The sequence below is a fragment of the Emys orbicularis genome, chromosome 9, assembly GCF_028017835.1.
Source record: "Emys orbicularis isolate rEmyOrb1 chromosome 9, rEmyOrb1.hap1, whole genome shotgun sequence".
NCBI classification, from domain to species: Eukaryota; Metazoa; Chordata; order Testudines; family Emydidae; genus Emys; species Emys orbicularis.
In genome coordinates this window covers 98,550,834-98,571,125 of record NC_088691.1, presented here as the reverse complement: position 1 = coordinate 98,571,125, position 20,292 = coordinate 98,550,834, and the positions used below count along the sequence as shown (strand labels likewise).

The 20,292-nt window shown below is 45.0% G+C and overlaps 1 protein-coding gene across 1 annotated transcript in view; it reads left to right on the top strand.

Moving 5' to 3' along the window:
- Positions 1–20,292, top strand: part of LAMP3 (lysosomal associated membrane protein 3) — a 32,689-nt gene that overhangs the window by 11,822 nt on the left and 575 nt on the right. Inside the window, exons 2-5 of the mRNA XM_065411434.1 lie at positions 3,208–4,037; positions 5,076–5,198; positions 10,286–10,343; positions 12,104–12,268. Of these exons, the coding sequence (XP_065267506.1) occupies positions 3,208–4,037; positions 5,076–5,198; positions 10,286–10,343; positions 12,104–12,268 (1,176 nt within the window). The remainder of the gene's footprint in view (positions 1–3,207; positions 4,038–5,075; positions 5,199–10,285; positions 10,344–12,103; positions 12,269–20,292) is intronic.

Here is a 20,292-nt window from a genome sequence, read left to right as displayed (position 1 = left end):
CAGAACTTGGTCCTGCTAGTGAAGGCAGGGGGCTGGACTCGATGACCTTTCAAGGTCCCTTCCAGTTCTAGGAGATAGGATATCTCCATTAATTTTCCCCAAATCCCCGCCTCGGCCCCGCCTCCTCCCCTGAGCGCACCACGTTCCCGCACCTCCCCCGCCTCCTGGAGCGGCCAAACAACTGTTGGGTGGTGGCCGGGTGGGAAGCACTGGGAGGTAGGCGGGGGAGGGGGGGTGCGGCGCACTCAGGGGAGGAGGCGGAGGAAGTGGGGCGGGGGTGGGCAGGGGAGCTTGGCTGCCAGTGGGTGCAGAGCACCCACTAATTTCCCCCCGTGGGTGCTCCAGCCCTGGAGCACCCACAGAGTTGGCGCCTATGCTACCACTTATATCGGCAAAATGTATGTCTCTCCAGGGGGTGACTATTCCACTCCCGAGTGACATAAATTATGCCCGTATAAGTGGTCGTGTGCACAACACTATGTCGGCTTGAGCGCTTCTCCCACTGACAAAGCGACTGCCGCTCGTGGAGGTGGCTTTATTATGTCAACAGGAGAGCTCTCTCCTGTCAGCATAGAGCGGCTACACGAGTGCATCAGTACAGCTGTGCCGCTGTAAGCTCTCTAGTGTAGACATGGCCTAACTCAAAGTGTCACTGCTAAATACAAGGTTTAGTATAAGGAGTTATGCTACTTACAGTACTGCTAACTATAGATTGGTTAGCATAAGGAGTAAACACACATTTCATGGGACCATTCAAGGTGGCCCATTAACACCCCTCCAGTCATAGGGAGGAAAATAAGGATGGGGCTGGAGAAATCAGCTGGGGGGAGGTGCTGTTAGTGGGTTAATAAGCCATAAATCCAGTGTCTCTATTCAGTCCATGATTTTTAGTGTCTAGCAGAGTGATGAATTTACGCTCCCAGGCTCGTCATTTGAAAGTGTCGTGCAGGTTTCCTTTGAGGATGAGGACTGATAGGTCAGCTATAGAGTGATCACGTTGTGAAAAGTGTTCACCCACAGGTGATACGGTGTTTTTGTCTTGTCTCATTTTCCTGTGTGAGTTCATTTGAGCATGTAGTGATGGTCTGGTTTCACCCATGAAGTTGTTAGTGGGACATTGAGTGCACTGGATGAGGTACACTGCATGTTATGCTAGGCATGTATAAGCTCCATGGTTCTTGAAAGGTGTGCTGTGGGAGGGTGTTGATCACTGTAGCAGTGGAGATATATCTGCAGGTTTTGCATCTGGTGTTCTGGCAGGGTCTGGTGCCACTTTGAGTTGATGGGTCCTTGTCTGTGGGGAGCTTACTTCTGAGGATGAGCTTGGAGAGGTTGGGGGGTTGTTTGAAGGCCAGAAAAGAAGGTTCAGGAAAGATTTTTTTCAGGATGGGTCCCCATCGACTATGGGTTGTAGTTGTTTGATGATACCCCATATGGATCCTAGCGTGGGTTGTAGTTGTTTGATGATACCCCATATGGATCCTAGCGTGGGGTGGTAGGTGACAACTAGGGGGCTGTGCAGTCAGAGGGAGGGTTATTTCGGTGTTGAAGCTGGACAAGAGGTAGCTGCCTGGGGCATTAGCCTCAGTGGCCTCCCCATTCACCTTCCAGACAGAGGCAGCTTGCAGAGGGAGGACCATGGAAGTCCCGCACCCTCGGGATCCTTCCCCCAGAGCAGCCAGCAACAGCAACAACCAAGTGCATCTGTGATAAATAAAGTGTGGGGTAGCTCCCTTTGTTTTCTTTCTCAGCTCTTCCCCTGAGGGGGGGTGAAAAGGCTTGAGGGTACCCCACAAGGAGGAATTCCCAAGTGCTCCTTCCTGGGTTCAAAGGGGTTTTGTTGCATTTGGGTGGTGGCAGCGTTTAACAAGCCAAGGTCAGAGAGAAGGTGTAACCTTGGGAGTTTAATACAAGCCTGGAGTGGCAAGTATTAATTTTTTAAATCCTTGCGGGCCCCCACTTTCTGCACTCGAGGTGCCAGAGTGGGGATTCAGCCTTGACATGGTGGCAGTGGTGGGATTATACAGCTAACTGGCTGGCTGGTTGTCCATCAAAGGGAGCTGGCACCATGAGTGCAGGAAGTGGGGGCTTGCAAGGATTTTAAAAATTAATACTTGCCACTCCAGGCATGTATTAAACTCCCAAGGTTACACCTTCTCTCTGACCTTGGCTTGGTGGTAGTGGTGGAGCTACACCACCACCTTATTTATCACAGCACCAACTAAATCTGGGCTTTCCAGTCACCACTGCCATCCCACTGGGTCCAAAGGGACCAGCTGGTGCAATGGAGCAAATGCCCTTCCCTCACCCTCTCCACACTAATAGGGCTACACAAATAACTGCAGCTTTAGAAATGTTATGAGATGATTGAGCACCTATGAAAATCTGTACCTTCTCCAGATTCCTTCCCTCTTCCTTGATAAAAAGACCTGACCTGCTTGAAAAAATACCTTTATTCTTTTCTTTTTTCCGCTCGTGTTACTGATTCAGCTAAACCCATCGCCTCCCTAATAGAAAAAGGCTGCAACGAGGATCAGAATCCCAGATCTTCAGCACCCAGCAAACCTGTGGTGCTGAGAGTTTGTCCTGTGACTATTTTAATGGTGTTTCTTTGCTCCCCATTGCGCCACGCTTCAAATGAAACGTCCCAACGTGCCAAGCTGCATAACTCTCCAGTTAGCAACAATATAACAGACTAGGGTATTGTTCTAAAAAGATTCTTTAACAGGAGTTGTTCTACAGAATGTCAGCTCTGTTTCTTGCATTATAAATGGAGTGACAGGAGCAGGGCCGGCTCCAGGCACCAGGCAACCAAGCACATGCTTGGGGCGGCACCTGGTAAGGGGCGGCCAATCTTGGGGTGGCGGGGGGCGGCGCGGCGCGGCATTCCGTGGGGGGGGGGGGGTTTTCGGCGGTGCGGCGCTTGGCGGGGGGGGGGCTCCGGCGGCGCGGCGCTTGGCGGGGGGGTGGCACGGGGCGCGGCGCTGGGGGGGGGTTCCGGCGGCGTGGCGCTCGGCGGGGGGGGGGGCTCGGGGGGCGGCGCTTTTTTTTGCTGCTTGGGGCAGCAAAAAAGTTAGAGCCGGCCCTGGACAGGAGGAATCAAAATATACCAGACTCCTTATTACAAAACCAGAGGGATACTGTAGATATCAACAGGTTATAAGCAATGAAGGTTACTAGTCTAATGACCTGTTTACTCCTTTGCAGCATTTTTATCCTGCCATGCTGATGTGGGGAATTATGAGATGGAGCTCAAATCAACCCCACAATCTACTTCGTTCCTACAGAGAACTACTTCTGCTCAGTCAGTTTCCCCATATCAGATAACTTCTTCCAGCCATGTAGTCACCACGCTTTTCTCCAGCAGGACAAGTAATATTATAACCACCTCATTAAGCCAAAGAACATCTGCACTCACTGCCACCCAAACAACAAACCATCATCCGGTAACAACAGCATTGGCCCCTAACATGACAACGCAAGCAAGAGAAAACAACACCCAGCTGACCAGCAAGACGACCCATCTAATATTAACAACTACAATAGCAGGTAAGAAAACAACTGCAAAGCCCCCACTGCCGACCAATGAAACGACAACCCATGTAAGAGTAACAACTACAGCACAAACATCTAACAAGACAACCATCCAGAGAACTGAGAAAACCACACTGCCAACGAACCAAACAACCCATTCAAGGGTAGCAACTACAACTGCAACGCCTACATCACCAACCAATCAAACTACAACCCTTGCAGTAACAACTACAGCAACAACCAAGAAGACAGCTGTAAAGACCACCACACAGCCAACTAAACAAACAACTCATACAGCAGCAAAAACTACAGCCAGAACCAACATGACAACCCTTCCTCCAGGGAATCAAACAACGAGACCTGCTACGACAGCCACCGTGGGGCCCACCGTCGCACCTGATCCATCATCACCCACTACTGGAGCCTACAACGTTTCCAATGGAAGTGTGAACTGCATTAAAGCATCAATGGGATTGGAGCTGATTGTTCAAAACTCTAAGACGGTGAGATGCAATATTCATTAGCATTAAAGAGATACGTGATCTGACGCTTGTACCAATCTTTCTTCATTAGTTTGAGTTTATCCTGCCTCCTTCAAAGCAATTCCCCTCAATTACCATATGCCGCAAAATTAGACATCAGTGTAAGAAGTGTACCTGTTTCCCAGAATTGTAAGTGAGTTACAATCTGATTTGTTTTAAAAAAGATGCTTAAACTGGAGAGTCATAAAAGAGATGAGAAATTATCAATCAGCGTTTCAAAGATGGAAGTCTTTGATTTGGGCTCTTTGATATTTTAGAATCGTAGGAACTGCCAGGAGGATCAGACCAATGGTCCAGGCAGCGGTCAGTGCCATATGCCTTAGAAGAACATGCAAGAAACCCCATACTAGTTGGTTACAGAATAACCTGCCCACAGGGAAAAGGTTGTCCTAACTTCCATTAGTTAGAGGTTTGGATTATACCATGAAGCATTGGAATTTATATCCTTTCCAAAGCAAATGGTTACTTGTTTTGTGTTTTGAATCCTTACTATTGTAAATATGGATGTTTTCATTTTGATTCTAAATGTTGTTTAAATGTGATGACTGCTAAGTGCAGATGAAAACATATGATACTCACTAAGGTCCAAAGCTAAGCATAGTGCCTCACACCACTAAAGGACCTTCTTTCTAACCTGCAGACCTGTTCTGCTCCGGGGTTTCTCCTCACCAGATTGTGATGCATTGTTTTATTATGTGTGAGAGGCCCACAGAGGGTTAGATTGAAGTGTTCTCAGCCTTGAAGGGCCCAAGTCAGACTAAAGTCCAGGTCTGCAGAAATGATGTTAGAGACAAACAGCGCAATCTGCAGTGCTAAGTCCCTGGAAGCATGAGATCAGACTGGATAATGCAGCCTACGGTCTCTTGGATGGTAGTCAACCACAAGGCTATTGATCCAGACCCATCAATTCAATTTCAGAAAGCTCTTAAGTGTCTGTGTGTTTCTTTTTTTGTTTTGTCTCTAACTGAGATACACTGGAAATTTTTTTTGTCTCCACAGCAGAAGAAGGGATACTTCAATATTGATCCCAGTATCACACAAACATCTGGAAGCTGTGGAAATCTGCAATCAAATCTGAACTTAACTTTTAATGGCGGCTTTATAAGCTTTACCTTTGTAAAGGTAATTGTTGCACTCTTATTTTTTACAGCAAGGCAGAGGTCAGAGCTAGGGAATTGATTTCAGTTCCTCGGTTCTATTCCCAGCTCACTCAATGACTCGTTGCATGATCATGGGCAAGTCATTTCATCTCCCTGTTCCTCATTTTCTCCATCTACAAGACTTCACAGGGTGTTCTGATGCTCAATAAATTAATGTCAGTAAACTGCTCTGAGATCCTCTGGTTGAAGACACTAGAGAAGGGCGAAATATTGATATTACAACAGGGTATCACTCAAAACCTGGATGTGGATTGCACACAGCTCAAAATATGGGGCTGTTTATACCTGAATATTTGGTTTGGCCCATTATAAAGAGAGGAGACATTTGCAAATTCAGATTTCCTCCACCACCAAACTTCAGAGGTGTTTGGGTCCAGGGTTTAGTTTGGGGGCATCTCTATTCCAAACATGTACGTAGAATACAGTATGGCATGTCAGTGACCATGTTATTCTCAATAAATACATCTCTGTGCATGTCAGGAACCTGGCACTGGGCCCTAAATTAAAGAGACAAGGAACTCTGGTTTATATGGGACACCCATGCCTAGGTTTTTGGTATGCAGAGGGAATAGATTCTATGATGGCTAACAGGGATTGTACCGTGACACCAGCAGTGCTATAAAGAGAAGTTTGTACTATGAATGCAATGGACAAGGCAGTTGACAAAAGGTCTTTAAAATGGAAAAGAGACTGTAATAAAACTGTAACATCATCAACTGCCTCTGTGATTTAATCTCACAAAGCCACAAGATTGTTACATGAAGAAGGGCCCAAATCTGAACACACCTGAACTTTGGAAACATTTGGGTTTGGGTCTGAGCTTCATAGCCGAACTGTATCTTTTTAATGGGTCAAACCAAAACCTTGATTTTGGTTCCATTAGTCTTCCAGGACAGAATACCTCTGTCCTCCAGAGTGGTCAGGGAAATCATCCTAGACCCTTGTTAACGACAACTGTGTTAGGGAACATGCAAGTGGTTAATCATCCAACATTCACAATTCACCTTTGGACAAAGGGCCAGGTCCTCAACTGATGTAAATTGGCATAGGTCCATTGGAGACATTGGAGCAAGCAATGCCAGTTTATACTGCCCAAAGTTGTTAATATTTGGACAATGTGATGATATTAGATTCTGGTGAATAACATGGCTACCACTCTGAAACCCATCTCCTTCGGTTGACTGGAGACAGATTTCTAAAACTGCGGATGAAAGAGGAATAAATGTGAGGTGAAGGAAAAATATACAGAGGAAATGTTTGAAAACAAAGGATCAGTTAATATGTTAAGTGTTTGTTTTGGATGTGTTCTCCTTGCACTCAGAGAGCAGCATTCCTACCCTGCAAGGATCCTTAGACCAAGTCCTGTGATTCAAGTACATATAAGCATCAACTGGAGCAGCAGCACTAAAGATACTGATATGAAACTTTGGGAGCTGTGCTTGCTCTCACCCCCAGAACAATGAGATTAATGGCACAGCATTGCACAATCTATCCTTCACTTAAAGATAAGCTCTCACAAGAGTGTCAGGACTTTGAAATATGAGCTGTTCAGAACTCTGTTTGCTACAGTTTCAGTCTGGTATGGTCAACCTTCAGATTCTCAAGGACTATTCTGGTCACAGGCAAACTGGTTTTACACTTGTGTAGCTCCAGTCACTCCTGATTTGCATCAGTGTAGCCAAGAGCAGAATCAGACCCTCAAGTCACATGTCTGCAGTGCTGAAATGTGATGACAGATAAATGAGTAGCTGCTTCTATGAACCCACAGGCAGATGTCCTTGCACAGGGTTTGAAAACAGGAAGGCCTGTAATGTACCCACCATATGCTCAGTAAGAACAGATGTTTTATTCCTCAGAGTAGAATTGGTCCCATGTCTGGACAGAATACAAGGTTGCTAATGGAGATGGCAACTTTTTTGTGATATGGACACTTGTCGGTCAGGAACTTCACTGACAACTGCTTCTCACTGGAGTATAGTGGTTAGAGTGGGATACTAGGAGTCAACATTCCTAGGATCGCTGTGTGATCTTGTGCAAATCATTAGCCCTCTTGGTTTAACCATCTGTAAAATAGGCATTCTAATATTTCCCCCACAAAGGTGTGATGAGGTGTAAATGACATTTGTAAAGGGCTTGAAATCTTCAGTGCTATAGAAAGTGCAAGGTATAATTATTAGAACTTCTTTCCTCTTTTTCTGACTATGGAGTTTCACACATTTTCTATTATTGTTGTTGAAACCTGTGAGCCTTAAAACTCTCCTTACTTTGAGAAGGAGAAGTACAAGAGGAGAATAGTTGCCAGCTGGCAATTAGCCAGCAGTCTAACCCTCCAGTCCTTCCATACACAGGACTGTAGCTGAAGCCATAGGCGCCAACTTCCCCTCTTTCCTGTGGGTGCTCAACCCCCCCGTCAGCCCCCGGCCCCGCCCCCACTCCACCCCTTCCATGAGGCCTTGCCCCACCTCTTCCCACACCTGCCCCGCCCCCATTCCAACCCCTTCTCCAAAGTCCCCGCCCCAACTCCGCCCCCTCCCTGCCCCTATTCCAACTCCTTCCCCAAATCTCCACCCCGGCCCCGCCTCTTCCCCTGAGTACGCCACATTCCCGCTCCTTCCCCCCCCTCCCAGAGTGTGCTAACGCTGCCAAACAGCTGTTTGGTGGCGTCCAGCCGGGAAACGCTGGGAGGTAGGTGGAGGAGCGGGGACGCGGCCCACTCAGGGGACGGGGAGGAAGTGGGGCGGAGGGTGAGGGGAGCTTGGCTGCTGGTGGGTGCAGAGCACCCACTCATTTTTCCCCGTGGGTGCTCCAGGCCTGGAGCACCCACGGAGTCGGTGCCTATGGCTGAAGCCACTGGTAATTCAGCCTCGCAGCAGGGCTACAAGAGGAGGGCCAAATTCTAAACCTGAAACTTGCATTTCTTTCATTTAAAATATTGCTCCTTGGGAATAGCCTCATAAGATACAGCTCTTATTTCCGTGAAGGTCCCAGGGCAGAGCAATCAGACAATCACACTCCACCAGGCTTTAGTGCAATACCCACGCAGGATGGTCAGCTGAAAATACCACAGTCAGCTGTCACGATCTCAGGTATTTTCCACTCCACAAAGCTGCAAGCCTGTGAAATCAAGCTGGCCTTGTGGGAGGTGTGTGCAATTACAGAAGTTACAGAAAGGACCATTCCTGTTACAGTTTCCTCTCTTGTTTTGCGATATGATTTCACCTCAAATGGTTGTTACACTGAATGGAAGGTAAGCAAAGCCCAAACTGGAAAGAGGAGATCTCTACTCACAGTGGAAATGCACAAATTGTTGCAGACATCTTCCTGTCCCAAGCACCTTGAATCCAGGAGCTGCTGCTGGGGCAGTGCAACTGCTGTGAGACTGATTTAAAGCCACCATTCAGCTCTGTGTAAGTCATACATAAATTCAACTAAAGAGAGCAGTGTGGAGATTCTCCCTCCAAGTATAACAGCAGAACACAGGGTAGAAAAATAAAAGGTCTCATCTTGTGCCTATTAACTTGTGTAATACAAAAACTTGCGGAACCCTCCCCAACATGCGGTTACCACAAATGACATGGAAACGTACGGACACAAGGTGAGCTAGGTAATATCTTTTACTGGATCAACTTCTGTTGGTGGGAGAGACAAGCTTTGGTGCTTACACAGGTCTTCTTCAGGTCAGCTCTGTGTAAGCTCTAAAGCTTGTCTTTCTTACCAGTTGGTCCAATAAAAGATATTACCTCGCCTATCTTGTGTCTCTAACAGGAGAGGCACCAGGGTTTTTGGCGCCCTAGGCAGGGGTCCTTCCGCGCTCCCGGTTGTCATCGGCAATTCTGCGGCGGGGGGGTCCTTCCACGCTCCTGGTCTTCGGGGCACTTTGGCGGCGGGTCCCGGAGCGATTGAAGGACCCGCCGCAGAATTGCCGCCGAAGACCCGGAGCGCGGAAGGACCCCCCGCCACCAAATTGCCGCCAAGGGCAGCAAAATGCTGCCCCCCCAAATCCTGGCACCCTAGGCAACCCCTAGGTCATCTAAATGGAAGCGCCGGCCCTGGTCTCTAATATCCTAGGTCCAACACAGTTACAACAACACCAGGGCTGGCTTTAGGCCAATTCCCCGGAATCAGGCCCCACGCCTAAGAGGGCCCCGCGCACGCGCCTAAGAGGGCCCCGCACCTTAGGCGCCTTTTAAATTTTTTTGCTCACCCGGCAGCGGTCCGGGTCTTTGGCGGCACTTCGGCGGCTGGGGGTCCTTCACTCACTCCGGGTCTTCAGCGGCATTTTGGCGGCGGGGGGGTCCTTCAGTGCCGCGGAAGACCCGGGGCAAGTGAAGGACCCCCCGCCACCGAAGTGCCGCCGAAGACCCTGACCGCCGCCGGGTATTCGAATCGGGCCCCACAGTTCCTAAAGCCGGCCCTGAACAACACTGCATATATATGGCTTATACTCACATACAACACTGTAGTGTATATGGCAGGGTGCTTGCGCCAGACTCTGGCACCAGAATATTAAAATAAAGTCCCTATGGGCTGGTTGAGGGAGTTGATTCTCAGGATCTGATGGGAGGATTTTTTTGATATGTTCCAATCTTGAATAATTGTGTGATCTCGTCACTGCTACCTTTGCCCATTTTTTCTCATTCACCCTCGGTTTATTTTTAATGACCCTCATGGGTCGTGTCAAATTTGAATCATAAACTCTTCAGGGCCGGGACTGTTAGCCAGACTCTCAATCATTATAAATCAGCACAGCTCCATTGAAAACAATAGAACTGAAATTACACCAGATGATAACCTGGCCCTGTGACTTTTTGCTTTTGTAAAGCATCTGGAAAATTAATAATAACCTTGAAGCTCCACAGGGCAATGGAATTTAAGTTTCTTCCACAAAACACCTGCTTTGTTTAGCGAGACAATAACTATTTCTTCTCATATCCTCCCTGAGTCCATGTTGCTGGGTTTGTCTTCCCTGCCCCGCAGTATACTGTGTATTATATTTCACAAACATTAAGGCGCAACGGCAGCTAACGATATTAATTTGTTATTTTGCAGAAAGATAGAGTCTATTACATCAGTACAGTTGAGGCCAGCTTAAAGATACCCTCCGTGGGTAAGTGTTTGTGTATTTTATATTCACGGTGTTAATTTCATTTCCAAACCATTCTTGATTTAATTTTGTTTGTGATTTTTTTCTTATCAGTTATTTTCAGTTTTCTACATATCTGGGGGTCTACATATCTGGGGGTAGACTCAGGCTGCCTTACTTAAAAGCAGTGATTTTGCTGATAGGTTACTGTATTTTAGTCACTCTTTCAAATTAGCCTCCACCTAAACTTTTATGGTTTAAAAATCAAAAAGATGTGACTAAGTTGCAGTTAACTCATCACAATAATTTTTCGTACTTGTGTCTCCAACTCATTCCTATACCTCTCAACTGTCCTTGATATAGACTGGAGAAGGGTCCAAATCCAAATACCACTCAGCTTTGGGAAAGTTTTGTATCTGCACCCAGAGAGAAACGTTGTGACTTATAAACCAGAAACGTTGTGACTTATAAACCAGAAACAAGCACACGCCACAGAAATTCAGATCTGGATAGAGCTTCCAAACACGGCAAAGTGTAGGAGTGGTCATGTCAGACATGTTGGTTTGGCACAATGTAAATATAAGAACCAATTTTAAAATTTGGATCCTAACCCAAGCGCTTTTTTAATAACCCTTGGTGTCAAGAGCTGTAATTTTGTCTCTGACCCATCTTCACAACAGACCCAAGTTTTTCTCTTTCTCACACTGGCCTGGTGCTCACAGCTTTAACATAAATGAGTAACATCTGAAGTGCTAACTCATGGAAAACAACACTAGAGAATTCTATTTAGGTCAAAGTGATGAATCCTGCACCATCATTATATATTTTCCCTATTATTAATTTTACGTATGTTTTGACCCACATGTTATTCATTAGTCTTCTGATTCATGCTTGTTACTCTCTGGCCAACAGACGAAGAATGAAACTAAAGTAATCACTCAAGCAGGGGTGTCCTGATAGTGCTGGACACTATGGCCCAGATCCTCAAAGGTATTTATTTAAATGGGAGTTAGGTGTCTACATGCCTTTCAGGATCTGAGTTTATTTGCCTGATTCTCTTCTCATGTATGAGAATTCCATTGACTTTAATGGAGCTACTTCTGATTAATAACACTGAACGGGAAAGAAGGAGCAGGCCCAAAGGAGATGCCTATCTAGGGCTACCCTCAGTGCCAATTTTCACAGAGCTTCCCCATGTCTTGCAAAAAGTTGCATGCAGCACATTAAAACTAGGGCTAGACCAACTGGGTAGTAAAACATGAGAACCAATCATGCCTGACACATCGCTCACTTCTTGAATCAAACTGGAGCCAAACCTTTTTATAAAGTGCTGTAGTGCTGGGAAACGGTTTATTCAGCAATCAGCACCAGAAGTCCCCAAATCCTGTGAGAGAATCGATTGGCATCTGTGGCTGGAAGTGACAGGACTGGAGACCTGGCATAAAGGCTAATTCTTGTGAAATTTTCATCCCAGTTTTGCAGACTCGAGGATTTCAGGTAAGGTTTGAAGAAGCATGTGAATTGTTGTGTGCTTTCCAAACCCATCCCAAACTCTCATCTTCCCAAGGTCTGCCCATTAAAGCAGCCATTAAAAAAAATATTTGGGGCTGATAAACATTGTGTTACAAAGACTGTTCCAATATGCACCCACAGAAGTGTCTACTGCCCTCCCAAAGCATTGGGAACAAAGGCTCTTCAGAATCAGCCACCACTCAACCTCAGAAATGTTTCCGTAGAGTTATTGTCTATTCCTATTTGTGTCTCTCTCTCTTTGTGGCCTCCAGGTTCATGGCACAGTGTTACAAGCAAGCAGCTGTTTACAGCTACGATGGGGAATTCATTTAAGTGTCTCAGCAAACAGATGGTGAACCTGGCAGACAACTTCCAGCTGCTCACTGTTAACACCCAACTCCAAGCCTTTGCCATTGTTGGTGACCAGTTTGGGAAAGGTACGTTAGAGAGTTAGCTCATCCAGGCTTATTTTGTGGCTCCAGGAGCTAAAGATTTGCAACTGGGCAGCATTTCAGTATTATTAATATAGCAAGGAGGCTTTTCTCATTGTGGGCTGGCAGGCTGGAAATATGGTGGCTCCGTTAAATATGTGGAAAATCAATGTAAAGTAATGGCTCTCTAAGGCAAACTGCTTCCCCAGTGTTTCCATCTGCCAGCTGCTGATGTCTTCGGTCTCTCCCAGTCATATTTCAGGCCAGGGCATGAAGCAGAAAGCCTCTCCATGACTTTTGGCTCCTTTCCCTCTGCCTATAAACATGCTCTATTTCCCTTCATCCTTAAAAACTCACCATCCCTGACCCTACCTGTCTCTCAGTGACCGTTCTATCCCCCACCTCCTCTTGCTTTCCCAATGCTACTGGAAGTGTATTTACAACCATTGCATTGGCTTCCTGTCCTCTAGTCCATTGTATACAGAGTCCAATTCAAGGTCTCTGTTGTCAAAGCTGTCTCTGGGACTAGCTACCTGGGAGAACATCTGTCCCTTTAGAACCATGATCTCCCACAACAGCTACACTTCACTGGAATGATGAACCTGCCATCCAGTAGGGAACAGCTGTGGCATGCAGGAGATGGAACTTTTAGTGGGTCTGGACCTAGAGACTATGGAACTCACTATCAGAAAAGGTCCAGCAAGAATGACCATCAGCCTGCTTATATTCAGCATTAAATGCAAAGCTCATCTCTTCAAGTTGGCTTTCCTTGAACGAGTTCCTCTTGCATACAGGCACGCAAACACAAGCCAGTCAAGTAGCTTAGTGCTACCCACTCGGAAGAAAGAGACAGGATGATCAATATTGTCTTGTGCTTTTAATTCGTATAAGGTGCTCATATTCTATGGTCATGGCACCATACCCGAACCTAAGTAGTCAAGCAGATTTCTCATTTCTCTTGCCATTTACACACATTAAAAGAAAAGGTGCATAGCTCTTCCTTTGCCCTCTGATGTTCTACTTGCTTTCAAAAGATCATTTCCTTGATTCCCCTTCCCTGTCTCATTCTCTCCTTTGACTTTGTTAAAACTAAATTGTTGTTCTTCCTTTGCTAGTTCAGCATTTCAGCTCCTTCTCCTCCTCTTCCTCCTCCAGGCAGGCTAGTACTTCTCATTATGCATAGAAGGTAATATAGTGGGAAACGGTGTGTTTTTCTCTAATACTGCTTCCTGGCTCTGTAGACTATGGAGAACCTTGGCCACTCTCACAATTTGTCCCCATCTCTTTCTGTCAAGGGCATATTTTTCCAGTTGAGGGTAATTCACATTAAAAGGTCTTAGACTTTGCTCACTGTTATCCCTCCAATTTCTCCTTATTAGCCATGAGGTTGGACACCATAAGGATGGCCTTCCAAGAAATGCGTTGTTTGGTGTGTCTTCCATCATCCTAACAACATGCCCTGTCCAATGAAGTGATTGGGACTTCACTACATTTACTATACTGGGTTCTCCATAGACCTCCTGCAGTTCCCTATGACATCATCTTCTTCACATTTTCCCCCATAGATATTTTTAAAAGTTCTTAAAATTTAAGCTGAATTTGCAAGATTTAGTTGGCATTTGTTTTAACGTAAACACATTCTCACAAAGGTTTTTTCCATACAACAAAACTGAGCTGATGTGGATCATAGTTGGTCTCCAAATTCAGATCTGAACTTCCCAAAAGAATGAGTTTATTCAGACTTGGGATTTTGGTATGGCCCCATCTCCAGTGGTAACACATATAAAAGGTCTATTAGATCACATAATCTGTCTTCCTATAACAGGAGATAGCCTGCTAATCAAGGACGTCTCCAAAATGATGTTATATTGGATCTTAACCAAAAGGCCAGAAGGCAGGTAACTTTGGTTAAAAGAATTCCCCCAATGACCAAGAAACAGTTATGAGAAAGTTACATACTGTTCTGTATGCAGATGATGAATGAAAAATCCCCAGGGAAAGCTGGCTCTATAAAGCAGCCACACAAATGGCCTTCTTACGGCACGTCTCTGAGACAGTGCAGTTTCACTTCCATTGCACCAGATTTGCTTATCTTTAAAAAAAAAAAAAAAAAAAAAAAAAAAAGGAAGAAAGAAAACACCAACAGCAATGACAGTGGGTTTCAAGATACTTATGGTTTTGTATAAGCCACAATGGAGTTACATCAGGGAGGAGTTTGGCTTGTTCTAGTGTGTTTGGAAACCCCTAAAAGTTACTTTTGAATCACACTTCCATATACTGGAAATAGTTCTCCGTGCTCACAACCCAAAGTTGCCCCCAAACCAACATCCCTGATCCAGACAGCTGCAGACTTGTGGAGAGTTTGAATGCAGATTACAGAAGCTGTGTAGCTTTACTACAGTCCTGAATTCACCAAAGACTTACTTTTTAAAAAAGCAGCAGCCAGCACTAGATGAAACCACTGAGCTAGGTAAGAACTGGATCAGGAGTGGGGTAAGCAGTGTGGTAGTTCTGGAGTTATAGATGACATTTTATACTCCAGAATATGCTCCAGGTTAGTTACATGCTGCTGGTGTAAAGATTCCCCTCTGCTGAGAAGATTAAACCAAGCCACAGCTCACCACAACCTGTAGCAATGCAGACCAGGAGGTTAAAAAGAATTGAAGATCAGATTAACAGCAGGAAAAGGAATCAGACAGTTTTATTAACACTCTATGATTTAGTATTGTATGTCACAGACATGGAGAGACTTTATCTTTCTTGGAGGACAGTCAACATCTGACCTTCCTGCTGTGCCCAAGGCATTAGGCATAATTCACAGTGGAAGAAAGTTACTTGGACACTAGCATATTTGGGGTATAAATTGGATTGGCTGCTGAGCTGTGATGATTCGTGAATCGTGATCATATGTAAAGGATTTAATTGATCAGAGGAAACTACTGTACTCAAAGCATCACATAAGAGGCCTTTCTCTGGAGCACTGAGTGAGGCTCGTGCATTAAGATCAGGTGGGTCTATGATCAGTTTCCTGCAGCTGCTAGCATTGGGCAATGGTGAAACTCAGACTATCCTCTCATCTCTAATGTTATTCTGACTGTAGTGCAAGTTTAAATGAGCCAGATCCTTAAGTCCTATTCAAGTAAATGTCCTAAATTTTGCTGTCTTTATTCAGTTCTTCCTCAGGCCAACCTCCCGTTGAACCCAATCCCTAAGTCCTTAGTTGGGCAAAACTCTCACTGATTTCAATAGGAGTTTTGCCTATTTAGGGACTGACTAAGGACTTCAGGATTTGTCTTCCTTCTTTACAGGTAAAAGATATGTTTGGAGTTAATATTTAGGCAGATTTAAAAGATATACATTACTTGCCTACAAAAGCCTCTGGAGTCCCATTAGATATATAATAAATTTCCCAAATATTATTTAATTAGTAAATGGATCTATCATCTAAGATCTTGATACTGCAAGTCCTTCTGTGATGGGCTATTGTGCTCTAGCCTCCATGACAGTGGATGCTATGTATGACTCCAAGTAGAATCAGTATTAGGCATAATCCTCTGTCCTACATCCAAAACTCTCACCCCCCACCCCCAACCTCCTCACTCGCAGGTGTTCGGAGTTAAATATGGGATTCTGTGGATGGAGAATTTGTAGGTTTGAGGAGATATGGATTTAGGTGTGATCCTTATCATGCTAATGAAGTGCTTGGCTATGGACTCCCTTCTTTGGCCATACATAAGAACATAAGAATGGCCATGCTAGGTCAGACCAAAGGTCCATCTAGCCCAGTATACTGCCTTCTGACAGTGGCCAATTGCCAGGTGCCCCAGACGGAATGAACAGAACAGGTACTCATCAAGTGATCCATTCCCTGTTGCTCATTCCCAGCTTTTGGCAAACAGAGGCTAGGGACACCATTCCTGCCCATCCTGGCTCATAGCCACTTATGGACCTATCTTCCATGCATTTATCTAGTTCTTTTTTGAACCCGGTTAGTGTCTTGGCCTTCACAACATCCTCTGTCAAGGAACTCCACAGGTTGACTGTGCGTTGTGTGAAGAAATACTTTCTTTTGTTTGTTTTAAACCTGCTGCCTATTAATTTCATTTGGTGACTCCTAATTCTTGTGTTATGAGAAGGAGTAAATAGCACTTCCTTATTTACTTTCTCCACACCAGTCATGATTTTATAGACCTCTATCATATCCCCCATTAGTCATCTCTTTTCCAAGCTGAAAAGTCTAAGTTTTGTTAATCTCTCCTCATACGGCAGCTGTTCCATGCCCCTAATAATTTTTGTTGCCCTTTTCTGAACCTTTTCCAATTCCAATATATCCTTTTTGAGAGGGGGGCGACCACATCTGCACACAGTATTCAAGATGTGGGTGTACCATGGATTTATATAGAGGCAATATGATATTTTCTGTCTTATTATCTATCCCTTTCTTAATGATTCCCAACATTTTGTTCGCTTTTTTGAGTTCCGCTGCACATTGAGTGGGTGTTTTCTGAGAACTATCCACAATGACGCCAAGATCTCTTTCTTGAGTGGTAACAGCTAATTTAGACCCCATCATTTTATATGTATAGTTGGGATTATGTTTTCCAATGTGCATTACTTTGCATTTATCAACATTGAATTTCATCTGCCATTTTGTTGCCCAGTTCCCCCAGTTTTGAGAGATCCTTTTGTAGCTCTTCGCAGTCTGCCTGGGACTTAGCTATCTTGAGTAGTTTTGTATCATCTACAAATGTTGCCGCCTCACTGTTTATCCTTTTCCCCAGATCATTTATGAATATGTTGAATAGGACTGGTCCCAGTACAGACCCCTGGGGGACACCACTATTTACCTCTCTCCATTCTGAAAACTAACCATTTATTCCTATCGTTTGTTTCCTATCTTTTAACCAGTTACCAATCCATGAGAGAACCTTCCCTTTTAGCCCATGACTACTTACTTTGCTTAAGAGCCTTTGGTGAGGGACCTTGTCAAAGGCTTTCTGAAAATTTAAGTACACTATATTCACTTTCTGAAAATTTAAGTACACTATATGTCCACATGCTTGTTGACCCCCTCAAAGAATTCTAGTAGATTGGTGAGGCATGATTTCCCTTTACAAAAAACCATGTTGACTCTTCGCCAACAAATTATGTTAATCTATGTGTCTGACAATTTTGTTCTTTACTATCGTTTCAACCAGTTTGCCCAGTACTGAAGTCAGGCTTACCAGCCTGTAATTGCCGGGATCACCTCTGGAGCCCTTTTTAAAAATTGGCGTCACATTAGCTATCCTCCAGTCATTTGGTACAGAAGCTGAGTTAAATGATAGATTACAGCCTACAGTTAGTAGTTCTGCAATTTCACATTTGAGTTCCTTCAGAATTCCTGGGTGAATACCATCTGGTCCTGGTGACTTATTACTGTTTAGTTTATCAATTTGTTCCAAAACCTCCTCTAATGACACCTCAATCTGGGACAGTTCCTCAGATTTGTCACCTAAAAAGAAGGGCTCAGGTTTGGGAATATCCCTCACATCCTCAGCCGTGAAGACCGATGTAAAGAATTCATTTAGTTTCTCCGCAATGGCCTTATCGTCCTTGAGTGCTCTTTAGCATCTCGATCATCCAGTGGCCCCACTGGTTGTTTAGTAGGCTTCCTGCTTCTGATGTACTGTGACAAAGTTCCTCCTCTATCTTGGTGGGTCCTGCGCTTATTGGTGGATTTTCTTGCCTCAGAGATTCACCATGTGGGTTGGGAAACAGCCCAGAGACCTTCCCCTCTGGAAGAACCCACAGTCCAGGTCAATTGGGAGGTTTGGGGGGAACCCAGGCCCGCCCTCTACTCCAGGTTCCAGCCCAGGGCCCTGTGGACTGCAGCTGTCTATAGTGCCTCCTGTAACAGCTGCATGACAGCTACAACTCCCTGGGCTACTTCCCCATGGCCTCCTCCAAACACCTTCCTTATTCTCACCACAGGACCTTCCTCCTGGTGTCTGATAACGCTTGTGCTCCTCAGTCCTCCAGCAGCTCTCCCTCTCCCTCTCCCTCTTCCTCTCCCTCTCCCTCTCCCTCTCCCTCTCAGCTCCTTGCACCTCTTGCTCCCAGCTCCTCACACTCGCACCACAAACTGAAGTGAGCTCCTTTTAAAACCCAGGTGCCCTGATTAGCCTGCCTTAATTGATTCTAGCAGCTTCTTCTTAATTGGCTCCAGGTGTCCTAATTAGCCTGCCTGCCTTAACTGGTTCTAGCAGGTTCCTGATTACTCTAGTGCAGCCCCTGCTCTGGTCACTCAGGGAACAGAAAACTACTCATCCAGTGACCAGTATATTTGCCCTCTACCAGACCCCTGTACCCCACTGGTCTGGGTCTGTCACAGTACTTAACATTTTTTTTTTTTTGCTATTATTTTTTGAGTCTTTGGCTAGCTGTTCTTCAAATTCTTTTTTGGCCTTCCTAATTATATTTTTACACTTCATTTGCCAGAGTTTATGCTCCTTTCTATTTTCCTCACTAGGATTTAACTTCTACTTTTTAAAGGATGCCTTTTTGCCTCTCACTGCTTCTTCTACTTTGTTGTTTAGCAACGGTGGCTCTTTTTTGGTTCTCTTACTGTGTGTTTTAATTTGGGGGATACATTTAAGTTGAGCCTCTGTTATGGTGTCTTTAAAAAGTTTCCATGCAGCATGCAGGGATTTCACCTTTGGTGCTGTACCTTTTAATTTCTGTTTAACTAGTCTTCTCATTTTTATGAAGTTCCCCTTTCTGAAATTAAATGCTACAGTGTTGGGCTGCTGTGGTGTTTTCCCCGCCACAGGGATATTAAATTTAATTATATTATGGTCACTATTACCAAGCGGTCCAGCTATATTCACTTCTTGGACCAGATGCTGTGCTCCACTTAGGACTAAATCCAGAATTGCCTCTCCTCTGGTGGGTTCCAGGACTAGCTGCTCCAAGAAGCAGTCATTTAAGGTGTCGAGAAACTGTATCTCTGCATCCCGTCCTAAGATGACATGTGCCCAGTGAATATAGGGATAGTTGAGTTTTTTATTTTACTAGCCTCTCTAATCTCACAGAGCATTTCAGTCACTTCACCATTCTGGTCAGGTGGTCAGTAATATATCCCTACTGCTGTATTCTTATTATTAGAGCATGGAATTACTATCCATAAAGATTCTATGGTACAGTTTGGTTCATTTAAGATTTTTACTTCATTTGATTCTACGCTTTCTTTCACATATAGTGCCACTCCCCCACCAGCATGACCTGTTCTGTCCTTCCGATATATTTTGTACCCTGGTATTACTGTGTCCCATTGATTATCCTCATTCTACCAAATTTCTGTGATGCCTATTATATCAATATCCTAATTTAATATGAGGCACTCTAGTTCATCCATCTTATTATTTAGACTTCTAGCATTGGTATATAAGCACTTTTAAAACTTGCTACTTTTTAGCTGTCTGCCATTATATGATGTAATTGAAAGGGACTTTTTTTTCATTTGATGGTTTCTCATCAGATCCTACCTGTATTTTATCATCTTCCATCCTGTCCTCTTTCTAGGACATAGAGAATCTCCATTAATAGATCCTCCCTAAGGGATGTCTCTGTCCAAACCATGTGCTCCTCCGCACCTATCGGCTTTCCCCCAGCCCTTAGTTTAAAAACTGCTCTGGGACCTTTTTAATGTTAAGTGCGAGCAATCTGGTTCCATTTTGGTTTCAGTGGAGCCCATCCTTCCTGTATAGGCTCCCCCTTTGCAAAAGTTTCCCCATGTCCTAATAAATCTAAAACCCTCCTCCCTACACCATCGTCTCATCCATGCATTGAGACCCTGCAGTTCTGCCTGTCTAACTGGCCATGTGCGTGGAACTGGAAGCATTTCAGAGATTGCTACCATGGAGGTCCTGGACTTCAATCTCTTACCAAGCAGCCTAATATTGGCCTCCCGGACCTCTCTCCTATCCCTCCCTATGTCATTGGTACCTACATGTACCACGACCACTGGTTCCTCCCCAGCACTACGTAAG